Source organism: Coregonus clupeaformis, chromosome 34 (genome assembly GCF_020615455.1).
Source record: "Coregonus clupeaformis isolate EN_2021a chromosome 34, ASM2061545v1, whole genome shotgun sequence".
Lineage (NCBI taxonomy): Eukaryota > Metazoa > Chordata > Actinopteri > Salmoniformes > Salmonidae > Coregonus > Coregonus clupeaformis.
The window spans coordinates 14,303,466-14,324,469 of record NC_059225.1 but is presented as its reverse complement, the minus strand read 5'-3'; the positions used below and the strand labels follow the sequence as shown (position 1 = coordinate 14,324,469).

The 21,004-nt window shown below is 42.1% G+C and overlaps 1 protein-coding gene, 1 long non-coding RNA gene and 1 other non-coding gene across 3 annotated transcripts; 1 reads left to right on the top strand and 2 right to left on the bottom strand.

Moving 5' to 3' along the window:
* Positions 1–4,492: 4,492 nt before the first annotated feature.
* LOC121549510 lies at positions 4,493–7,914 on the bottom strand. The gene is made up of 3 exons (XR_005996830.2): positions 6,888–7,914; positions 5,699–5,879; positions 4,493–5,556 (listed from the first exon to the last, which is right to left on the bottom strand). It is a non-coding gene; the product is annotated as an uncharacterized LOC121549510 (long non-coding RNA).
* A 6,430-nt stretch (positions 7,915–14,344) lies between these two features.
* Positions 14,345–14,430, top strand: trnay-gua. Its single transcript is given in 2 exon segments — positions 14,345–14,381; positions 14,395–14,430. It is a non-coding gene; the product is annotated as a tRNA-Tyr (tRNA).
* A 183-nt stretch (positions 14,431–14,613) lies between these two features.
* Positions 14,614–19,786, bottom strand: LOC121549616 (dnaJ homolog subfamily C member 5-like). The gene is made up of 5 exons (XM_041861399.2): positions 19,739–19,786; positions 19,164–19,286; positions 16,959–17,172; positions 16,675–16,849; positions 14,614–15,277 (listed from the first exon to the last, which is right to left on the bottom strand). Exons 2-5 carry the CDS (start codon positions 19,268–19,270, stop codon positions 15,189–15,191), a joined length of 585 nt encoding a protein of 194 aa, XP_041717333.1. The 5' UTR covers positions 19,271–19,286; positions 19,739–19,786; the 3' UTR covers positions 14,614–15,188.
* Between the last annotated feature and the right edge of the window lie 1,218 nt (positions 19,787–21,004).

Genomic DNA, 21,004 nt, shown 5'->3' with positions numbered 1-21,004 from the left:
ACCACTTATTAATCCAGCTATGTCAATGAAGAATAGTGGTATACACTTATCATTTGAGTATAATGAGGTTAATTGATGTATTATGGCATTTTAAAATAATGTTTACCTTTATAAAAATGTATCAGAATATGTGATCAGAATCATGAACAGTATTTCGTGCAAAAAGTAGTATCTTGCGCTGGAAATACCGCAGGTGCAGATCTATAAGAGGCACATTCACGTCTCAAATACATTCTAATCATTCAGATACATTATAACCACCCATCTACCCAGCATATTTCCTGAGCATAGAAACCAACACATGCACGGCAAAGGGCCAGTTGTGTAGTTTGGTGATTTTGGTGACCTTATTTTACCTTTTCAAAAAAAAAATTGACATGGTTCAATCCCACCCAGGGACACATGATTATTTACAATACTTTTTACACTGTCCTTAAAACTTGAATCATATGATAACAAAGTTAACTCTGTTTATTAAAATAAACATGAGAGAGTTTATTCCCTCAGAAGTTGGTACACTGTACTTAAAACAATAATGACAAGTTTTAATCAAGTTTAATCAAGTTCTGGAATTTTTTTGTCTTCCATTCTTTATTATAATAACGTTTATTCCCTCAGACAAAATAGGTTTTACCGGAGAGGAAGGGACCCACTGTGATAAACTAGTTTTACAGAGCAAGGCATCTACACTATCAGTCAAATGTTTGGACATGCCTACTCATTCAAGGGTATTTCTTTATTTTTACTATTTTCTACATTGTAGAATAATAGTGAAGACATCAACACTATGAAATAACACATACAGAATCATGTAGTTACCAAAAAAAGTGTTAAACAAACTCCTGAGTGGCGCAGTGGTCTAAGGCACTGCATCGCAGTGCTAACTGTGCCACTAGAGATCCTGGTTCGTATCCAGGCTCTGTCGCAGCCGGCCGCGACCGGGAGACTCATGGGCGGCGCACAATTGGCCCAGCGTCGTCCAGGGTAGGGGAGGGAATGGCCGGCAGGGATGTAGCTCAGTTGATAGAGCATGGCGTTTGCAACGCCAGGGTTGTGGGTTCGATTCCCACGGGGAGCCAGTAAAAAAACAAAAAGAAATATGTATTCACTAACTGTAAGTCGCTCTGGATAAGAGCGTCTGCTAAATGACTAAAATGTAAATGTAAATGTAATTCTTCAAATAGCCACCCTTTGCCTTGATGACAGCTTTGCACACTCTTGGCATTCTAGCAACCAGCTTCATGAGGTAGTCACCTGGAATGCATTTCAATTAACAGTTGTGCCTTCTTAAAAGTTAATTTGTGGAATTAATTTCCGTCTTAATGAGTTTGAGCCAATCAGTTGTGTTGTGACAAGGTGGGGGGGGGGTATACAGAAGATAGCCCTATTTGGTAAATTACCAAGTCCATATTATGGTATGAACAGCTCAAATAAGCAAAGAGAAACGACAGTCATCATTACGTTAAGACATGAAGGTCAGTCAATACGGAACATTTCAAGAACTTTGAAAGTTTCTTCAAGTGCAGTCGCAAAAAACATCAAGCGCTATGATGAAACTGGCTCTCATGAGGACCACCACAGGGATGGAAGACCCAGAGTTATCTCTGCTGCAGAGGACAAGTTCATTAGAGTTACCAGCCTCAGAAATTGCAGCCCAAATAAATGCTTCACAGAGTTCAAGTAACAGACACATCTCAACATCAACTGTTCAGAGGGGACTGTGTGAATCAGGCCTTCATGGTCGAATTGCTGCAAAGAAACCACTACTAAAGGACACCAATAAGAAGAAGAGACCTGCTTGGTTCAAGAAACACGAGCAATGGACAATAGACCGGTGGAAATTTGTCCTTTGGTCTGGAGTCCAAATTGGCGATTTTTTGTTCAAACCGCTGTCTTTGTGAGACGCGGTGTGGGTGAATGGATGATCTCCGCATGTGTAGTTCCCACCGTAAAGCATGGAGGAGGAGGTGTGATGGTGTGGGGGTACTTTGCTGGTGACACTGTCTGAGATTTATTTAGAATTCAAGGCATTCTGCAGCAATACGCAATCCCATCTGGTTTGGGTTTAGTGGGACTATCATTTGTTTTCAACAAGACAATGACCAACACACTTCCAGGCTGTGTAAGGGCTATTTTACCAAGAAGGAGAGTGATGGAGTGCTGCATCAGATGACCTGGCCTCACCAATCCCCTGACCTCAACCCAATTGAGATGGTTTGGGATGAATCGGACGGCAGAGTGAAGGAAAAGCAGCCAACAAGTGCTCAGCATATATGGGAACTCCTTCAAGACTGTTAGAAAAGCATTCCAGGTGAAGCTGGTTGAGAGAATGCCAAGAGTGTGCAAAGCTGTCATCAAGGCAAAGGGTGGCTATTTGAAGAATCTCAAATCTCAAATATATTTTGATTTGTTTAACACTTTTTTTGGTAACTACATGATTCCATATGTGTTATTTCATAGTTTTGATGTCTTAACTATTATTATACAATGTAAAAAATAGTAAAAATAGAGAAAAACCCTTGAATGAGTAGGTGTGTCCAAACTTTTGACTGGTACTGTATATCCTGTGAGATGAGAAGTCAAAAATACAAAAAATCTGATGATAAACACTTAAAATTGAATGTTCCACTTTCAATATTCTACCTCGGCAGTTACATGCTTCATGATCAACACCTATTTATTCATTTCTTCATGCAACAAACCTAGATAGTTGTTTTAGGTCTATTTAGTGTAAACAGTTTGATATGTGAATGTAAATACATTCATTTTTATTTTCTTCAAATGACACTCTTCTCCTTTTCACTTCATGTAACACCTGATTTACTGAACAAGAGACACATCTCAATAGGTGGTCCAGGTAAGTCATGACATAGCACAAGTGGGGGCGCACCTCTTTTGTTCTCTATTGTTCCTCAAGCAAGATTACATCACAGATTCCCATCAGACCAACACCTTGAATGCCTATAAAGTTGTCTAAAAAACACTATTTTGTTAAACATTTATTGTTTACCCTTTAGTGTGTGTACTTTACTGTATTTATAGTTGGGATATTGTTTTTCAAAAGTAAAGATTCTGACATCACTGGAGGATGTCTTGCATTTGGAGGACAATGCATTAGCAATTTTAATGCGTATAAAGGCAATATAAAACATTTTAAAACAGAAGATTGCTTTGCGTTGATGGGGAGCAGGAACGGGCCGGACCTGGCTGACGACGCGCACCACAGGCTTGGTGCGGGGAGCAGGGACGGGCCGAACCGGGCTGACGAAGCGCACCACAGGCTTGGTGCGGGGAGCAGGAACGGGCCGGACCGGGCTGACGATGCGCACCACAGGCTTGGTGCGGGGAGCAAGGACAGGCCGAACCGGGCTGACGATGCGCACCACAGGCTTGGTGCGGGGAACAGGAACAGGCCGGACCAGGCTGACGACGCGAACCCCTGGCTTGGTGCGGGGAGCAGGAACAGGCCGGGCCGGGCTGGCGACGCGCACCATTGGCTTGGTGCGGGGAGCAGGAACAGGCCGGGCCGGGCTGGCGACGCGCACCATTGGCTTGGTGCGGGGAGCAGGAACAGGCCGGGCCGGGCTGGCGACGCGCACCATTGGCTTGGTGCGGGGAGCAGGAACAGGCCGGGCCGGGCTGGCGACGCGCACCATTGGCTTGGTGCGAGAGGCAGGAACAGGCCGGACCGGGCTGGCGACGCGCATCACAGGCTTGGTGCGAGGGACAGGAACAGGCCGGACCGCACTGGGAACACACACCACTGGCCTTACCCGGGGATCAGGAACGGGCCGGACCGGACTGGCAACACACCTCAGTACCTCTCGCCGTGCCTCTACATTTTCCTTCCCTCTACTCGCCAATGGCTCCCGTAACCCGGTGGCCTTCTCTCCTCGTCCACTAACTCGCCCCTTATCTGCCTCCAGCAGTCCCGTCGTCCACGGTGTGAGCCCCCCCCTAAAAATGTCTTGGGTTCGTCTCTCCCCCGTGGCTATGGCCTCCATGGCTCTCGCCAGACTCTCCAGCCTCTGCTCCCAAGTCCAACCTCTCTCCTCCTCACGCGGCTTGACCCAGTCGAGGTTGACATCCATTAGAGTCCTCTCTGGCGTTGGCTCCTGGACACGCTGCTTGACCCAGTCGAGGTGGATATCCATTAGATTCACCTCTGGCGTTGGCTCCTGGACACGCTGCTTGGTCCAGATATGGTGGGATCTTCTGTCACGATCGTTGGAGGAAGTGGACCAATGCGCAGCGTGATGAGTGAACATACTTTATTTTGATTCACCACACGAAACAAAACGATACGTGAAGTCCTAGGTAACAGACACAAACCATACACGGAACAAGATCCCACAAAACACTGTGGAAAACAGGCTGCCTAAGTATGGTTCCCAATCAGAGACAACAAGCAACAGCTGATACTCGTTGCCTCAGCAGATTGAGAACCACCCCGGCCAACACAGAAACACATGAGCTAGATAATCAACCTAGAACACAAAACACATAGAAACAACACACCCTGGCTCAACATAACAGAGTCCCAGAGCCAGGGCGTGACAGTTGAGGTTTACTTTAATGAAATCAAAGCCATAGTTATGATAGTGTCGGAGCACAATCCTTTGTACAACAAACTTATTCACTCACTAACTATAGAAATTGGTTTATAATACAAGACATATTCACCGGGATAAGAATAAAATGTTGGTCTTTGTGCAACATTTACACAAAATAGCAATGAACAATAATATATACAGTGATATACAGCAGTAAGGTAAAAGAATGGACAGTACCAGTGAAATAAATACAAATCAAACAAGAGTCCAAACCACTTCCATCAATGGAAATAGATTTTCAGCTCCTATTTATTTCTGTGTGTATGTCTGTAGAGTCACCCCCCCTTGTCCACCATCCATCTCTACTTTTCAGTCTCATAAAAGGCAGACTGTTGGAGCTCCCGCCAATGCCCTGTGCCAGGTACAGGGAAAACACTTTGGCTAGGCAGTAGATATTTTCCTGCCACTCAAGGAAAGCCGGTATGTGTGTGAGGGCTGTTGGGCCTTGTTTCAGCGGCTGGTGTCAGAACCTGTACAGATGGCCAGAGGGCAGCTGCTCTGAGGATTTTCTCTTTCCTCAGTTCACTCCTTCCTCACTGCCTTCCTCTGCTTCGAGGCCTCCAGCTCCCATTGAAAGAAGGAAGCAGCAGCAAAATCCTCAAATGGCATCCTTGAATTGGTGAGGCTTTCTGCTGTTTAAGTGCAGGTGGAAGGGGACGTGACTGGGACACTGACCGTCTTCACTCTCTGCAGTAACATAATCCACAGCTGTGCGTCTCTAGGAGCTTCTCTGGGCCGGTGTTAAGAGCAAAGCAGATCCACCCACTTCAGGATCTCTTCCTCCCCGTCGTGCTTGGCCAGTAGGACATCACTGGCAGTTCTAAGGGGCTCTGTCCATCGGCCGTGGTCCAAGATGAAGAGGCAACCTCATCTCTTGATGGGCCCAGTGGAGAAGCTCTCAAGGGCAGTGGTGGTGTGGCTGGCTGAAGTGTACTTGGCAGAGCTGAAAGAGAGGCACAACATTATTTTAATGACAAAGCCTTTACTATACACTAACCTAAATGAAGTAAGTGTGTGTGTGTGTGATAGACAGAATGAGATAGTGCCTGCACACATAAGTATGTGTGTGATATCATTTGAATTACCTGTATCCAGCAGGAACTCTTCAGAGCAATCCTCTTTTGTTGTGGCAGGAGCTGGTGCCAAAGGGGAGCGGAGCAGGACAGCCTGGGGAGAGGACCACTGTTAGAGCTGGGCCTGCGCTGTTGGGGCCGGATCGGTCTCAGCAGAGAGGAGAGCCAGAATGTCATGCATGTCGTTCCTCTCCTGAAATAGAGGCCCAATTACCTTAAATTAGAATAATCATAAAGCTAAACTATGTGAGTGAGTGAGCGAGTGTGTGATTGAGAGGCGGAGAGTGAACTGTGTGATCATGTTGCTGTGCTGTTTCTTTTTTTGTTGCATTCAGTCACTAAATGCACAATATGAGCTTTTCCCGACTGCGCAGTGTACTCGCCCTGGCAACCTCTGGTGTGTGTGTGTTCATATGACACAGAAGTTTGTCAAGCTGACTGAGTCCTTGTAGTAGGATATTCAAAGATTAGCTTTGGCATCAACTACTATCAACAGTGTACAGTAAAAAGGATATCAAACATTCAGATCTGTATTGACATAGAGGTTAATCATGTGAATTTACAAAACCTCTAGGGCTTAGTCATCACTCGAGTTTAACAACGGATGTAGGTTACATTGCAAGTGTGTACGCACCTCTAAACCGTTGTGATATGCATTAATTGGCACAACCGTTGTTGACAAATGCATTACATATCCATTGTTCCACCTGAGTGTAGACTAAGCCTGTTCTCTCTCCAATTCATGTCAGTCACTCTAAATCTAAATATCAACTTGAGTGATCTTAATTTTACTCAATACGAAGTCATATCTATGGCCCTTCCTGCTAGGGTCAGGCGGCTTCACGTTCGGGAATGGAGGACCTAGGATAATGGAATATTAACATGAAGTGTGCATAACTTATAAAGATATCCACATAATAAATTAAGTGGCCACATTTATGAATGAAATTCAATTTGAATGAGATATTTACCACCATTGTCTATACAGCACCCACAATGGTGGCAGCTTTTTGTTACACCATGCTCAATAACAGATATGGAAATAATTCTTAATCTAAGTAACATCTATAAATGAATGAGACCAGGTGTGTCTCATCTGACTGAGAATTGCTGATACTATCTTTGTCTATTTTCTTTAGAAAATCTGCCACTGAAGCACACATTCTAGTGAGAGTGCACAGAACATTTTAGCTTGAATTACCTGGTTGTCCCATTGAAGTCCTGCTGGTATGGATAAAGGCTTGAGTATTTTCACTCTTTAAAGCAGGGAAATAGCTAAACAAGTGACACCACCACAGCTGCATGAATTTGTGATCTCTCCATATGTTCATTTATCAATTTCTAAGCCCAACTAGCTATACAGAAGTGTTCAGGCTACATTGTTGTCATTCAGTAATGGTGTAGCTAGCTACTGTAACGTTACTGTACTAGCCTACTGCAGCCTACAACCAAGCTAGATTGCTAGCTACAAAGAAAACAATCAATTTCATCAACAGTCTTTTTAGCTAAATATATGTAGCTAGTGTGATCGCATAAAAACGACTTTAGAGATTATTAGAAAGTTCTAAAAGCAAAAGTGACACCTGTCTTTTTGGCGAGTGCTGCTCTGCTGGCTAGCTAGTTAGCTTTGTAGCTAGCTATTTTGGACATACATGAGAGAAAACAATTGCAGTTGTGTTGTAAGAAGTAATTTCCAGATGGAGAAACGCCAGATCGGTCTGTAATAACTGAGATCTGTGTCTACAGTGATGGTTGTTCGCTCCTTCACGTAGCTAACGTTATAGTATAGACTGACTGGAAGTGTCCTTTCTTCAGTGGCCTATGGGGTGTGGAACAGCGCCACAAAACCAGCATAAAACCAACCAGTGGCCAGAAATATATTACACCCATAGCGATAAGACTTACCATAGAGAATTAATAGGAAAAGTTAAGGAAAGTTAAGCTTTACTTTATCATGCTCCCGCTATAACGCGGGGGCTGGCCATGACCGCGTTAAATACCGCAACAAAGTAACAACACTGGCAACACAGAGCGTGACGGGAAAAGTTTTGGAGAATGCGGGCATCGATCCCGCTACTTCTCGCATGCTAAGCGAGCGCTCTACCATTTGAGCTAATTCCCCATATAAACAAAGAGGGAGCAGTAGTATATATGAATGCAGCAGGCTATCGCGAGTGCTGTGTTGAATGTAGCTACAATGTTGCAACCTCCCTCGCAGTGAAACATTTTCAGGCAGTTATTTCTCGTCACTGGCACCTTTGTGAAGCTAGTCACACTAGTGGAATGTGTGATTCGCCTTCAAAATAAAAGTGCCTCATTAAAAAAACTTGATATCGCACTGTGAATGTATGACACTTCAGAATTGCTTTGGGGGCATACTTATATTTCACTCTACAGACTTACCTACAGTTGAAGTCGGAAGTTTACATACACTTAGGTTGGAGTCATTAAAAACTCGTTTTTCAACCACTCCACAAATGTCTTGTTAACAAACTATAGTTTTGGCAAGTCGGTTTGGACCTCTACTTTGTGCATGACACAAGTAATTTTTCCAACAATTGTTTACAGACAGATTATTTCACTTATAATTCACTGTATCACAATTCCAGTGGGTCAGAAGTTTACATACACTAAGTTGACTGTGCCTTTAAACAGCTTGGAAAATTCCAGAAAATTATGTCATGGCTTTAGAAGCTTCTGATAGGCTAATTGACATCATTTCAGTCAATTGGAGGTGTACCCATGGATGTATTTCAAAGCCTACCTTCAATCTCAGTGCCTCTTTGCTTGACATCATGGGAAAATCTAAATAAATCAGCCAAGACCTCAGAAAAAATAAATGGTAGACCTCCACAAGTCTGGTTCATCCTTGGGAGTGATTTCCAAACGCCTGAAGATACCGCATTCATCTGTACAAACAATAGTACGCAAGTATAAACATCATGGGACCACGCAGCCGTCATACCGCTCAGGAAGGAGACACGTTCTGTCTCCTAGAGCTGAACATACTTTGGTGCGAAAAGTGCAAAACAATCCCTAACAACAGCAAAGGACCTTGTGAAGATGCTGGAGGAAACAGTTTCAAAAGTATCTATATTCACAGTAAAACGAGTCCTATATCGACATAACCTGAATGGCCGCTCAGCAAGGAAGAAGCCACTGCTCCAAAACCGCCATAAAAAAGCCAGACTACGGTTTGCAACTGCACATGGGGACAAAGATCGTACTTTTTGGAGAAATTTCCTCTGGTTTGATGAAACAAAAATAGAACTGTTTGGCCATAATGACCATCGTTATGTTTGGAGGAAAAAGGGGGACGCTTGCAAGCCAAAGAACACCATCCCAACCGTGAAGCACGGGGGTGGCAGCATCATGCTGTGGGGGTGCTTTGCTGCAGGAGGGACTAGTGCACTTCACAAAATAGATGGCATCATGAGGAAGGAAAATTATGTGGATATATTGAAGTAACATCTCAAGACATCAGTCAGGAAGTTAAAGCTTGGTCGCAAATTAGTCTTCCAAATGGACAATGACCCCAAGCATTCTTCCAAAGTTGTGGCAAAATGGCTTAAGGACAACAAAGTCAAGGTATTGGAGTGGCCATCACAAAGCCCTGACCTCAATCCTATAGAAAATGTGTGGGCAGAACTGAAAAAGCGTGTGCGAGCAAGGAGGCCTACAAACCTGACTCAGTTACACCAGCTCTGTCAGGAGGAATGGGCCAAAATTCACCCAACTTATTGTGGGAAGCTTGTGGAAGGCTACCCGAAACGTTTGACCCAAGTTAAACAATTTAAAGGCAATGCTACTAAATACTAATTGAGTGTATGTAAACTTCTGACCCACTGGGAATGTGATGAAAGAAATAAAAGTTGAAATAAATCATTCTCTCTACTATTATACTGACATTTCACATTCTTAAAATAAAGTGGTGATCCTAACTGACCTAAGACAGGAAATATTTACTAGGATTAAATGTCAGGAATTGTGAAAAACTGAGTTTAAATGTATTTGGCTAAGGTGTATGTAAACTTCCGACTTCAACTGTATGTATGGTGGATCAATGAAATGGGGTAGGCCTATCAGTCTATTCAGTGACACCCACAGAACACAACTGTGAAGAGTTGACACAAATATTAGTGTCATAGCTCTTATTGACTGTGGGAAATGACCTCACCAGTCAGCCTATGATGCGTATTGACATTCATATTGCACTGTACAGCCTTACCTATGGATTGTGGATTCATGAAATGGAGTATCAATCTACGCAGAGAACCCACAGAACACAACTGTAAAGATTATACAACAATTTTAGCGTCGTAGCTCATATTGCGGGACTCTGAAACCACTGTGAAATTAGCCACATTAAGCTTACCAATCAACCTACTATGTGTATTGGACATTAATATTGCGCTGAAAATGAGGTATCAGTCTTCTCAGTGACACCCACAGAACACAACTGTGAAGTTTACACAAATATTAGCGTTGTAGCTCATATTGTGGGACTTTGACTGTGGGAAATCACAGACCTGGTGAGGGGCCAGATGGGGCACAATCTTGGGGGGTTCTTGCATTGGAATTATACTGAATTCTGCTTATATACCACAATAAACATCAAGTTCAAATGCAGAGACTCCTAGACCATTGATTGAGTGCTTTTGAAGTGACAGGTTGGCGCTAAATCTGTAACCTATCTCCGCTGCGCTGTATCAGCACAATGGATAGTACCCTACACACTAAAGCAAGGCCGTTTTGGTAATGAATATAAGCTACAAGATAGATAGGGTAATTCACCTAGAGTATTACAATCAGCCTATGTGAATGCAGCCGTAAACACAGCTGTCTTACCAAAATAATGCAAACTAAATGCTGAAAGTAGTAGCCTAGTTATTAATGCATGCAAACAAAAATACTGGATAGCAATTTGGCTTAGAATACTGACAAAACTGCGAATGCGAACAAATGAATGCGAACAAATATATGCGAACAAATGAATGCAAACAAATGAATGTGAACAAAACAAAACAGCGGTACCAAGTAGGCCTCGTAAACAAAATATCAGCTTAATAATGGCATGGAAAAATCTAGATTTAGGCTAGTTACATTAACAGTAAACAAACGCAGTAAACAAAAGGGGAATGGAGATCCAAATAACCAAAACATAGCCTACAGCCTACTACAGTGAGATGCAGCCATGCACAGCTGTCTTGCCAAATTAATAGGCCTATAGGCCCTCTTCAAACATGGAAAATCATGGCTCTCATGAGTTCATCAACACATTGTGATGTGGCACTATTATATTGAATTCTGCTTATATCATGCTATACCAAAAGGGGAGTAAAAAATATAAATAAAATCACAGCTAGATTGTTTCTTACCTTTTCAGAAGCGTTGCAGCCTCTTTGATGCTCTGTGAAACTTTCTGAGTAATCGATCATCCCATTCTCCCCTAAATCTTCTTGTAAGATCCCCCTGCTTCTTCTGTGCTGACTGAACACGTTTGTCAAAGTGGAAAAGGAGTTCTCGCATGTAGCTGTGGACGCCCCAAAAGTCAATCCATGTGTCAGTGCAGTAAGCATGGTTGGCATAGCGGAGAGAGGCCCAGAGAATCATTGCAGGATATCAAGTGGGGTACATTTGTCCTCATTGGAGCCGGAGTGGGTGATTTCAGTCTGCAAAAACTGGCGAGCGACACTAAACTCAGCTTCCACCAAATCTGTTTTGCTTTGATCCAGCAGTGATTTCCACGACCTTTTCACATATAGAAAGTCATGGTTCTCTGGGTCAAGGGCACACAGGGCCTCCACCAGTTGGCTGTTGCTTTCACTGAATCGTTCTGACATTTCACCAATGACAGCATCAAAGAACAGTCTTTTACACTCAGTCTCTTCTCCTCTGTCCTGCTGGCCTACTGTACTGTCCACCACATATTGCTGCATATTTATACATTTACATTTAAGTCATTTAGCAGACGCTCTTATCCAGAGCGACTTACAGTTAGTGCATATATCACCTTTTTTCATTATTATTTTTCATACCCCCCGTGGGAATCGAACCCACAACCCTGGCGTTGCAAACGCCATGCTCTACAAACTGAGCTACATCCCCTACATACATAACTTTGTTGTTTGCTTGGCACTAAACTGCGCCCAAATGGCTTCTCGGCGCACTCAAACGCACTACGGACGACTTTGACTCCAGTGGGTCTTACTTCTGTGTTGTACGAACGCGTGCATTTGATGTCAGAGAGGACCTTCACAATGCTGTCACAACTTTTAACAACCACTGAGACAGGAGACAGGTGTCCCCTTGTCCTTTGGCTCTGTTTGGGTACTTTGGAGAAGCCAATTTCTGATATTGATTGTGGCAGTGGCAGATTAGCTGGTTCGAGCTAGCTAAATAGGCTAAGCCTAATAAGACTAACGCTTTTTACAGCGAGCTAAGAAGCTAACTAAACTCGGTAGAGGTGGGGTGTGATGCTGAGTTGAGTGTTGCAGCTTCAACTGTAAACTTGACCCCGCCCTTATAAATCAAAATGAAATATTACAGGCATATCATGTTATTCACTTAGCCTTCCACAGATGAGAAGCGTTTTTTCCTGCTTTTTATGGAAACCCAAAGGAGTCATACCTAACCGCCCCAGTGGCTTTCCATAGCCCCCTACACACATTGTGGCGCCCTCTGTCCATTGTGCTGACACAGCACAGTGGAGATACAGATTTTGCGTAAACCTGTCACTCAATCATTTTATAGAAGGACATAAAACTAAAACTGAGGGGCACAAGTTTCAACTGAGGGGGCTAAGCCCCCTTTTGCCCCCTCATGGAACCCGCCCCGGAAATAACCTCCCCAGTCAGCATATTATGCATATTTACATTAATATTGCATGGTGCAGCCTTACCTATGGATTGTGGATCAATGAAATGGGGTATCAGTCTACTCAGTGACACCCACAGAACACAACTATGAAGAGATTACACAAATATATATATATAGCGTCATAGCTCAGGACTGAAACCACCGTGAAATGAGCCACATTAAGCTTAACAGTCAACCTACTATATGTGTTTTGGACATTCATATTGCACTGTACAGCCTTACCTAAGGATTGTGGTTCAATGAAGTACCAGTCTTCTCAGTAACACCCAGAGAACACAGTTGTGAAGAGTTTCCACAAATATTAGCGCAGTAGCTGTTATTACGGGACTTTGACTGTGGGAAATCACCTCCCCAGTCAGCCTATTGTGTGTATTGACATTCAAATTGCACTGTACAGCATTACCTATGGATTGTGGATCAATTAAATGGTGTATCAGTCTACTCAGTGACACCCACATAACACAACTGTGAAGAGATTACACATAAATTAGTGTTGTAGCTCATATTTTACTTTTTTGTGTGAAATTAACTAATTATTGTATTTTGTTGCATTTATTTAACAACATTCCAAACTAGTTTAGGATTAGTCCAAATATGACATGATTCCACTATTTGTAATCAGTGGTGTAAAGTACTTAAGTACAAATACTTGAAAGTACTACTTAAGTAGTTTTTTTGGGTATCTGTACCTTACTTTACTATTAATATTTTTGACAACTTTTACTTTAGCTTCATAAAATAATGTATTTTTTACTCTATACATTCCTGACACCCAAAAGTACTCGTTACATTTTGAATGCTTAGTAGGACAGGAAAATTTTTTAATTCACACTCTTATCAATAGAATATCCCTGGTCATCCCTACTGCCTCTGATCTGGCAGACCCACTAAACACATGCTTTGTTTGTAAATTATGTCTGAGTGTTGGAGCGTGCTCCTGGCTATCTGTAAATAAACAAATTAAAATAAATGGTGTCGTCTGGTTTGCTTAATATAAGGAATTTGAAATGATTTATACTTTTACTTTTGATACCTAAGTACATTTGAGCAATTACATTTACTTTTGATACTTAAGTATATTTAAAACCAAATAATTTTACTGGTAGGATTTTACTGGGTGACATTCACTTGAGTCATTTTCTATTAAGATATCTTTACTTTTACTCAAATATGACAATTGGGTAGTTTTTCCACCACTGTTTGTAATAGTATCTATTTGCATCACTTTCAATGAGGGACTTTTATTTTCAAGGCGAACGGCAAATTCCACTATTGTGGCTAATCCTTATTGTGGCTAGCTTCACATAGGTGGCACTGGCAGTCTCCAGCTCACAAAGTAACATTGTTGCTAGCTAACTTCTATGGAAAATGTAGGCATTGACAATGGTAAATTATAGTTACAGCTAGCATGCTTTTAGGTTATTCATGGCCACATTATCTTTGATTTGACTCATGCTAGCTAGCTACAAAGAGAACTATGTGCTAGCTAGCTAAGTGTGTCGAATGCGTTTGAAAGTCGTTAGCTAGCTAGCTACTGTAACTAGCTACCTATGTGCATTGCTAGATAGCTCGTTTGTTTTTATACTTCATTTAAATATGTGACTGCTCAAATGTTGTCAAATAAGAGATTTAGTGATTGAAAAATGTAGTCTAATAATATATTTTATTTAACCCAAATTAATTAATGACAGAAAGTAAACTACATAATTTATCTAGAATACTAGCCAGAGAACCACTTTAGCATATAAATAGCCCGCTGCGCCGTCATTGCATGTATCACCTTCGATAGCTCAGTTGGTAGAGCGGAGGACTGTAGAGGCAATATAGAGATCCTTAGGTCGCTGGTTCAAATCCGGCTCGAAGGAGGACATTTTTTCTTACCTGATTTGTGAAACTGTAGCAATTGATACACGCTGATGTATATCATATCTACATGTTTGTAAACGTGCAATGTGATTTAAACAATAGATGCTAAAGTAACATTTCAAAAAGGGCAGTCTTTATTGCTAACTTGACAAAACACTTAAATCTCTCAATTCTTTCACAACCACACTTTTAAACGCACAATACTAGGGCTACTTTGTATTTTGTTCAGAAGAAATAACAAACAAACACAAAACACAATGCACACAAACTAACACTCATTCAGAAGTTACAAAGTGTAGTCAAGGGGTGGAATGTAATTGGAACCCTTCTGAGATCTACCACAGGAATAATAATCACGTCAAGGAATAAATCCCCTGGGTTGAAATACTATTTAGGGTATTTCAATTACTTTAAAATACATTTGGAAGTAAGTAGATATGTTTTATTTGAAAAGGCAAGTATTTGAAAATACTGAAATAAACAGACTCAAATACACTCCCTTGCATTTAACCCAGGTATTTGAAAATAGTTTTTGAAATAAGTTGATAATACTTTCAAATAGTAGGCTATTTATAGGAAATTATTTGAAAATAATTTTAAATACTTAGTTGTAGTTGATTCGAGCCACATTATTTGAAAATACTCAAATACACAGAAAATAAGTATTCAAATAACAAATACTCAAAGACACGTATTTAATGCCAGTTCTGTAATCCCTATGACATCACCAGTCCTCTGATCGTTCTTCTCAGTTGTGTTAGGTATAGGCCCGTCGTCCGTCACCAATCAACCCGGTCTTCTCGCTTGCATTGGTTGGCTGCTGTATTATGGGGACGTCGTCAGCGTCTGGAGAGGGTAAGATCAGTTCATCAGTGCATCCGTTTACGTTGTTACAGTATGTTGCACAGAACTAAGAAAATATGGCATATCCAAAATCTTCCTAAAAATAGGCCTAGTACACTATCTATAGTACAGCTGTTCCTGTTGAGACTGGGGGATGTCTTGACTGTCCTGTCGTGAGGAGGTGACGGCTACATGTGTCAAGCTTCCTACCTCCTGCTGCTGGTTGTCCTTTTGGCACCACAGACTGGGCACACTGTGTCACAGCATGGCTGGCTTGAAGGGCAGTTTTACAACTTTGGTTATAAAGTCCCCGTTAATCAGTTCAATTACCATGGGCTATGCCTACAGTAGTAGGTCCAATTCATATTGATAAATTCTCACAATAAATATGTGATCATAAGCAATGTGTTCCGAAGCCAAATACATGTGTAGGCCATCTCATCATCCCCCCATGGGGGCTGAGACTTTGCAGTGAGTGCCTGAAACCAAGGCCATTGTTTCCCATGAATCATGAGATGGGGCTCAAAATAACTGCTATGGAAACACATTCAGAGACCTGAGTCAGAGGCAGTAATTATCAGTTGTGTTGGAGAACTGCAGAGACATGGGGAAAAAACACACACACCCCACCCTCCCACAGCTAACTGGCACCAGAGCAATGTATCATATCCAAACATCTGGCACAAATATATCAAGTACATTTATTTTCATTAACTGGCTGACTTGGTGCATTTGAGAAAACATATTTAAAGCTTGTCTGTGCCATTCCACTGTCTTTGTGCTCTAGCATCAAAGTCACATTGCAGCATCAAATGCTTTTCCTTTAATAGATGAGGTAGTATTGATAGGGTAGGAGAGTGATGTAGGCAGAGCTTATTAAGGGGGTTGCTGCTGTTGTTTCAACAGATGGATAATACAACTGCGAGCTATAGGCTAATTCTGAAGCAGTGAGAGATAGTGTGTGAGGCTTGCTCAGGGTATAAGTTGCCCTTAGGCACAGATCTAGGATCAGCTTACCATCCCAGAGTCCTAACTGTATCCATTAGGAAGATGAAATGCAACACTGACCTCAGATCAGTGTCAAAGGGCAACTTCATCCTTCTCAGTGGGGCTCACCTTATCTGTCTGTTATGAAACCCTGAACATTGTAACTGTGCTGTGTCACTTTTATCCCTAGCTACATGTACATATTACCTCAATCACCTCAACTACCTCATACCCCAGCACATTGACTCGGTACCGGTACCCCTTGTATATTTTATTGTGTTACTGTTTCCTCTTTTTTTTGCGCTAATTTTCTTCATTTTTTAACTTTGCATTGTTGGGAAAGGGTTGGTTTCACGGTAAAGTCTACACCTGTTGTATTCGGCGCATGTGACAATTCTATTTTATTTGCTCACCTGTCTCCATGTCTGTGCGGATCTGCTCCTCCAGGTCTTCAGGGGACACGTAGGTGTCGGGGTCCTCCTCTCCAGGAGTTTTGGGTTTACACTTCCCACAGCAGCAGTTAAAACAGCAGCACAGGCAGCAGCAGAAGTAGCAGCCTGTTAGCACGCCGCAGACCGCAAACAGACCCTGTGTGGGGGATGGACATAGACCATTCACTATTAACACATGAACATAGACTAGATTTCCTTTTTCACACACACACACACACACACAATTTCTAGGTGGCGAAACCCACCTTTGCCCACCAACTGGAGAGCATGAAATAAGCGTTGACGTTCTCCTCTCCAAACTGCTGTGCCACATACAGACCGAGGGAGCCATAGCTGTCGTAGATGTTCCTCTTGGAGGCGTCTGACAGCACGGAGTGGGCATTATTGAGCTCCTTGAATTTATCTGTGGCGTTCGGGTTCTCTGGGTTCTTGTCTGGATGATATTTCAAAGCAAGTTTTCTAAATAGGAATAAATATTACGAAATTGAAAAGATGATGCACTCCGAAAGTCTTGTTACTTTATGGTCTTTTCTAATGCCTTCAGTAAGAGGCGTCAGTATTATCTCCCATTTCCAAGTTTAGATCTTTCCCCATGTTTCAGTGTATTCTGAGGGGGGAGGTGTATCACTAAAGGCATTCCTGTTTACACTCTGAAGACATGTAAATCAGATCCAGTCAGCACCTAGGGACAAAAGTGGGGTCAGAACCCTCATCCCTCACACCCATCAACACACACACCTGCCAGGCATTGGTACATTAGTTCAATAAGCCAAAAACAAGTTGTAATAGCGTGTATAGCACAATTTAAAATCTTCTAAGCCAGGCTTGAGAATGTGTAAATATTTAACCTACAGTATATAGTGAACTGAAACACTGAGCTAAATGCTGGTGCCCAGTACTATACATGGTGTACCAGTCTGCGATTTTGGCTTCAACTGCAGTTGTTACTGTTTTTTTGGCATTAGGTCCATTGGAACCCTTGGTTGACGGACACCATTAAATAAATATAACTACAGTCAGTTTTACATAATTTCTTTTTTTCTCACTTTCTCTTTTTTTCTGTAAATTATAATTTCTCATCAACATTTCATGATGCTCCGAAGCACGTCTGCTTGTTCATTTTTAATGAAGCCAAGAGGCTCTGAAAACGCTGCTTTGATTACATATTCATTAACAACAAACAAGGGCTGTTCAAACACTAACCATTTGGATGGTTCCTGAAAGTGAATTCCAATTAGAGCAATTAATTAATAACTACTAATTGTGATGGCATGTGTATGACTTGAGTCTGAAGTGAATTTATATTATAAGTCATTAGATTCTGACTTACTACATGTTGGAATGCCTCTAATGGAAATGTATTGGTGAATGAGAGAGAAGTCAAGGTATGAACGAGGGTTTGACAGGCATACTTTTACTGAAATGTAGGTTATAGGATAAAATAGTTATCCTAAACAAAATCTACATTCAAATGTATAATTACATGATCAAATATAATTGACAACGGCTTGGGTTAAGAAAATTGATTTTGATTAGGTCTAAGCATCAAAGGCCTCTGTCATACTAACCTTAAAACACAATAACCATATTAAGATTGAGTACTGAAACCAGTGAGTTTTTATCAGCAGCTCTCCATGTTATAGGAAGTCTGTCCTGCTGTTTTATTGTAAGGTTGAGGTAGTACTTGTTGTGTGGGTACATAGCAATTTGTCTGCTGCCATAATGCCAGGGTCATACAATTCCCAACAGGTTGTGACAAGCTTCCAAGTACACCCACGCTTGTGTGTGGGACACACACACACAAACACACACACAAACACACACACACTTGATATGAACTGAGTACAACGAGGGGTACCATCTGTTCTGTAGTATTAATATTTTAGTTTTATGGAAGTCATATTGTATTCATGCAGCTGTCTGACAATCACTGGCTGTGATTATAAAAGGTCTTGTAACAGTCAGTCACTCTGTCTGTGTCACAAAGTTATTATTTTTCTACATTTGTGCCACATTTCTCCTGAAAAACGTCCCATTAAAATGATTCCCTCTGACCTCCATAGACAACCATTGGTTGTTACATGACATTTGTTTTGCATGGTTACAGATCAATGTATAACCTGCTTCGATGGAGAAAAGGATCTTTGTATACAAACAAAAATCCAATAGCATTACATTATTTCGAGTTATATGGATGAAACATTTTATATGGGTCAACATGCTGAAGGTTTGCTTTCAGTGATGTAATATGCAGTCCAGTTTCTCCATTGAGGCATAAAGTTATCTGTTATCTGTTGTTTGTCTGGTACTCTACAAAGCCAATGACTCCAAATGGTGGGTCCTCGCTTCAAGACAACAACTACATCTTTAAATGGGTTGCACATGCACAAACACACAAGGAGCAAGGATTTTGTGTGTGTGTGTGTGTGTGTGTGTGTGTGTGTGTGTACCTGTAGGACTTCTTGATGTCATCCGGTGTACAGGTCTTGTCGAGGCCCAGGACTAGGTAGAGGGCCTCTCCTGAGGTGGACAGGGAACGTTGCCTTTGCTCCGACATCTTCTCTCACCATTACCTGCACAACACATCAACCACAATGATTTTCCTATGATACCTGATGACTGTGCGGTTGTTTGGCTGATCCACTGATCTACCAGTAATGGTATACTGTTCACATAGCATCTCTATTCATTATTGATAGAACTGTTATAAATAGTAAGAAAGAAAAAAACCCACAGGGAACCTACAGTTCAATTGTTTCCCAAACCTCCCCCTCACAATGTTTTATCTCCAACACTCTATTCGATCCAAGAGTCACTAAATACATTGTCCAAATTCATCAGAGAACACCAAAATGAGAGAACCTGTCACCTTAGTGTTGAAACATGGACTAAGACCTCAAAAACCAAACAACAGAACTCAAAAGACTTAAGAGAAATTTTAGCCAAACACACACTCTGCATTTGTCCGCAGTTATTCTTCTCTCTCTCTCTCTGTGTGTGACTTTCCCGTTCCTTTCTTTCCTACCTGTTCCTCTGTCCAGGCCGTCAGCTCCAGTGCTTCAGTCGTCCCTGGGAGAGGCAGACAGGTCAGTGGAGTCAGGTGTCTGCTCTGTGGAGGACTAGATCAGTGGATGAGATTAATAAAACATACAGGCAGATAGTCATGGGCTCGCATTTCAGCAGGCCTGGCCGCCAGTGGCCCTAACATGGTTACCTGGTCTACTAGGTCTACTATACTGCAGGATACTGAGGTGTCTGGGTGGAATAGTAATAGTGTCAACTGGTCGATGACTGTCTGAGAGGATGGTGAAAGATAAGGTAAAGTATTGGTCTTCACAAAGTTTGCTGCTTCAGTGTTTTTAGATATTTTTGTCAGATGTTACTATGGTATACTGAAGTATAATTACAAGCATTCCATAAGTGTCAAAGGCTTTTATTGACAATTACATTAAGTTTATGCAAAGAGTCAATATTTGCATTGTTGACCCTTCTTTTTCAAGACCTCTGCAATCCGCCCTGGCATGCTTTCAATTAACTTCTGGGCCACATCCTGACTGATGGCAGCCTATTCTTGCATAATCAATGCTTGGAGTTTGTCAGAATTTGTGGGTTTTTGTTTGTCCACCCGCCTCTTGAGGATTGACCACAAGTTCTCAATGGGATTAAGGTCTGGGGAGTTTCCTGGCCATGGACCCAAAATGTCGATGTTTTGTTCCCCCAGCCACTTAGTTATCACTTTTGCCTTATGGCAAGGTGCTCCATCATGCTGGAAAAGGTATTGTTCGTTACCAAACTGTTCTTGGATGGTTGGGAGGAGTTGCTCTCGGAGGATGTGTTGGTACCATTCTTTCTTCATGGCTGTGTTCTTAGGCAAAATTGTGAGTGAGCCCACTTCCTTGGCTGAGAAGCAACCCCACACATGAATGGTCTCAGGATGCTTTACTGTTGGCATGACACAGGACTGATGGTAGCGCTCACCTTGTGTTCTCCGGACAAGCTTTTTTCAGGATGCCCCAAACAATCGGAAAGGGGATTAATCCGAGAAAATGACTTTACCCCAATCCTCAGCAGTCCAATCCCTGTACCTTTTGCAGAATATCAGTCTGTCCCTGATGTTTTTCCTGGAGAAAAGTGGCTTCCTCGCTGCCCTTCTTGACACCAGGCCATCCTCCAAAAGTATTCGCCTCACTGTGCGTGCAGATGCACTCACACCTGCCTTCTGCCATTTCTGAGCAAGCTCTGCACTGGTGGTGCCCCGATCCCGCAGCTGAATCAACTTTAGGAGACGGTC

What these genes read in the sequence shown, in the direction of transcription:
- LOC121549616 (XM_041861399.2), bottom strand. Translation starts at nt 19,270, where the DNA reads ATGTCGGAGCAAAGGCAACGTTCCCTGTCCACCTCAGGAGAGGCCCTC. An exon ending in TCTCCAGTTGGTGGGCAAAG is followed by an intron (nt 16,850 to 16,958) that starts GTGGGTTTCGCC and finishes TCCCCCACACAG; the next exon opens with GGTCTGTTTGCGGTCTGCGG. An exon ending in CCGCACAGACATGGAGACAG is followed by an intron (nt 15,278 to 16,674) that starts GTGAGCAAATAA and finishes TACCCTCTCCAG; the next exon opens with ACGCTGACGACGTCCCCATA.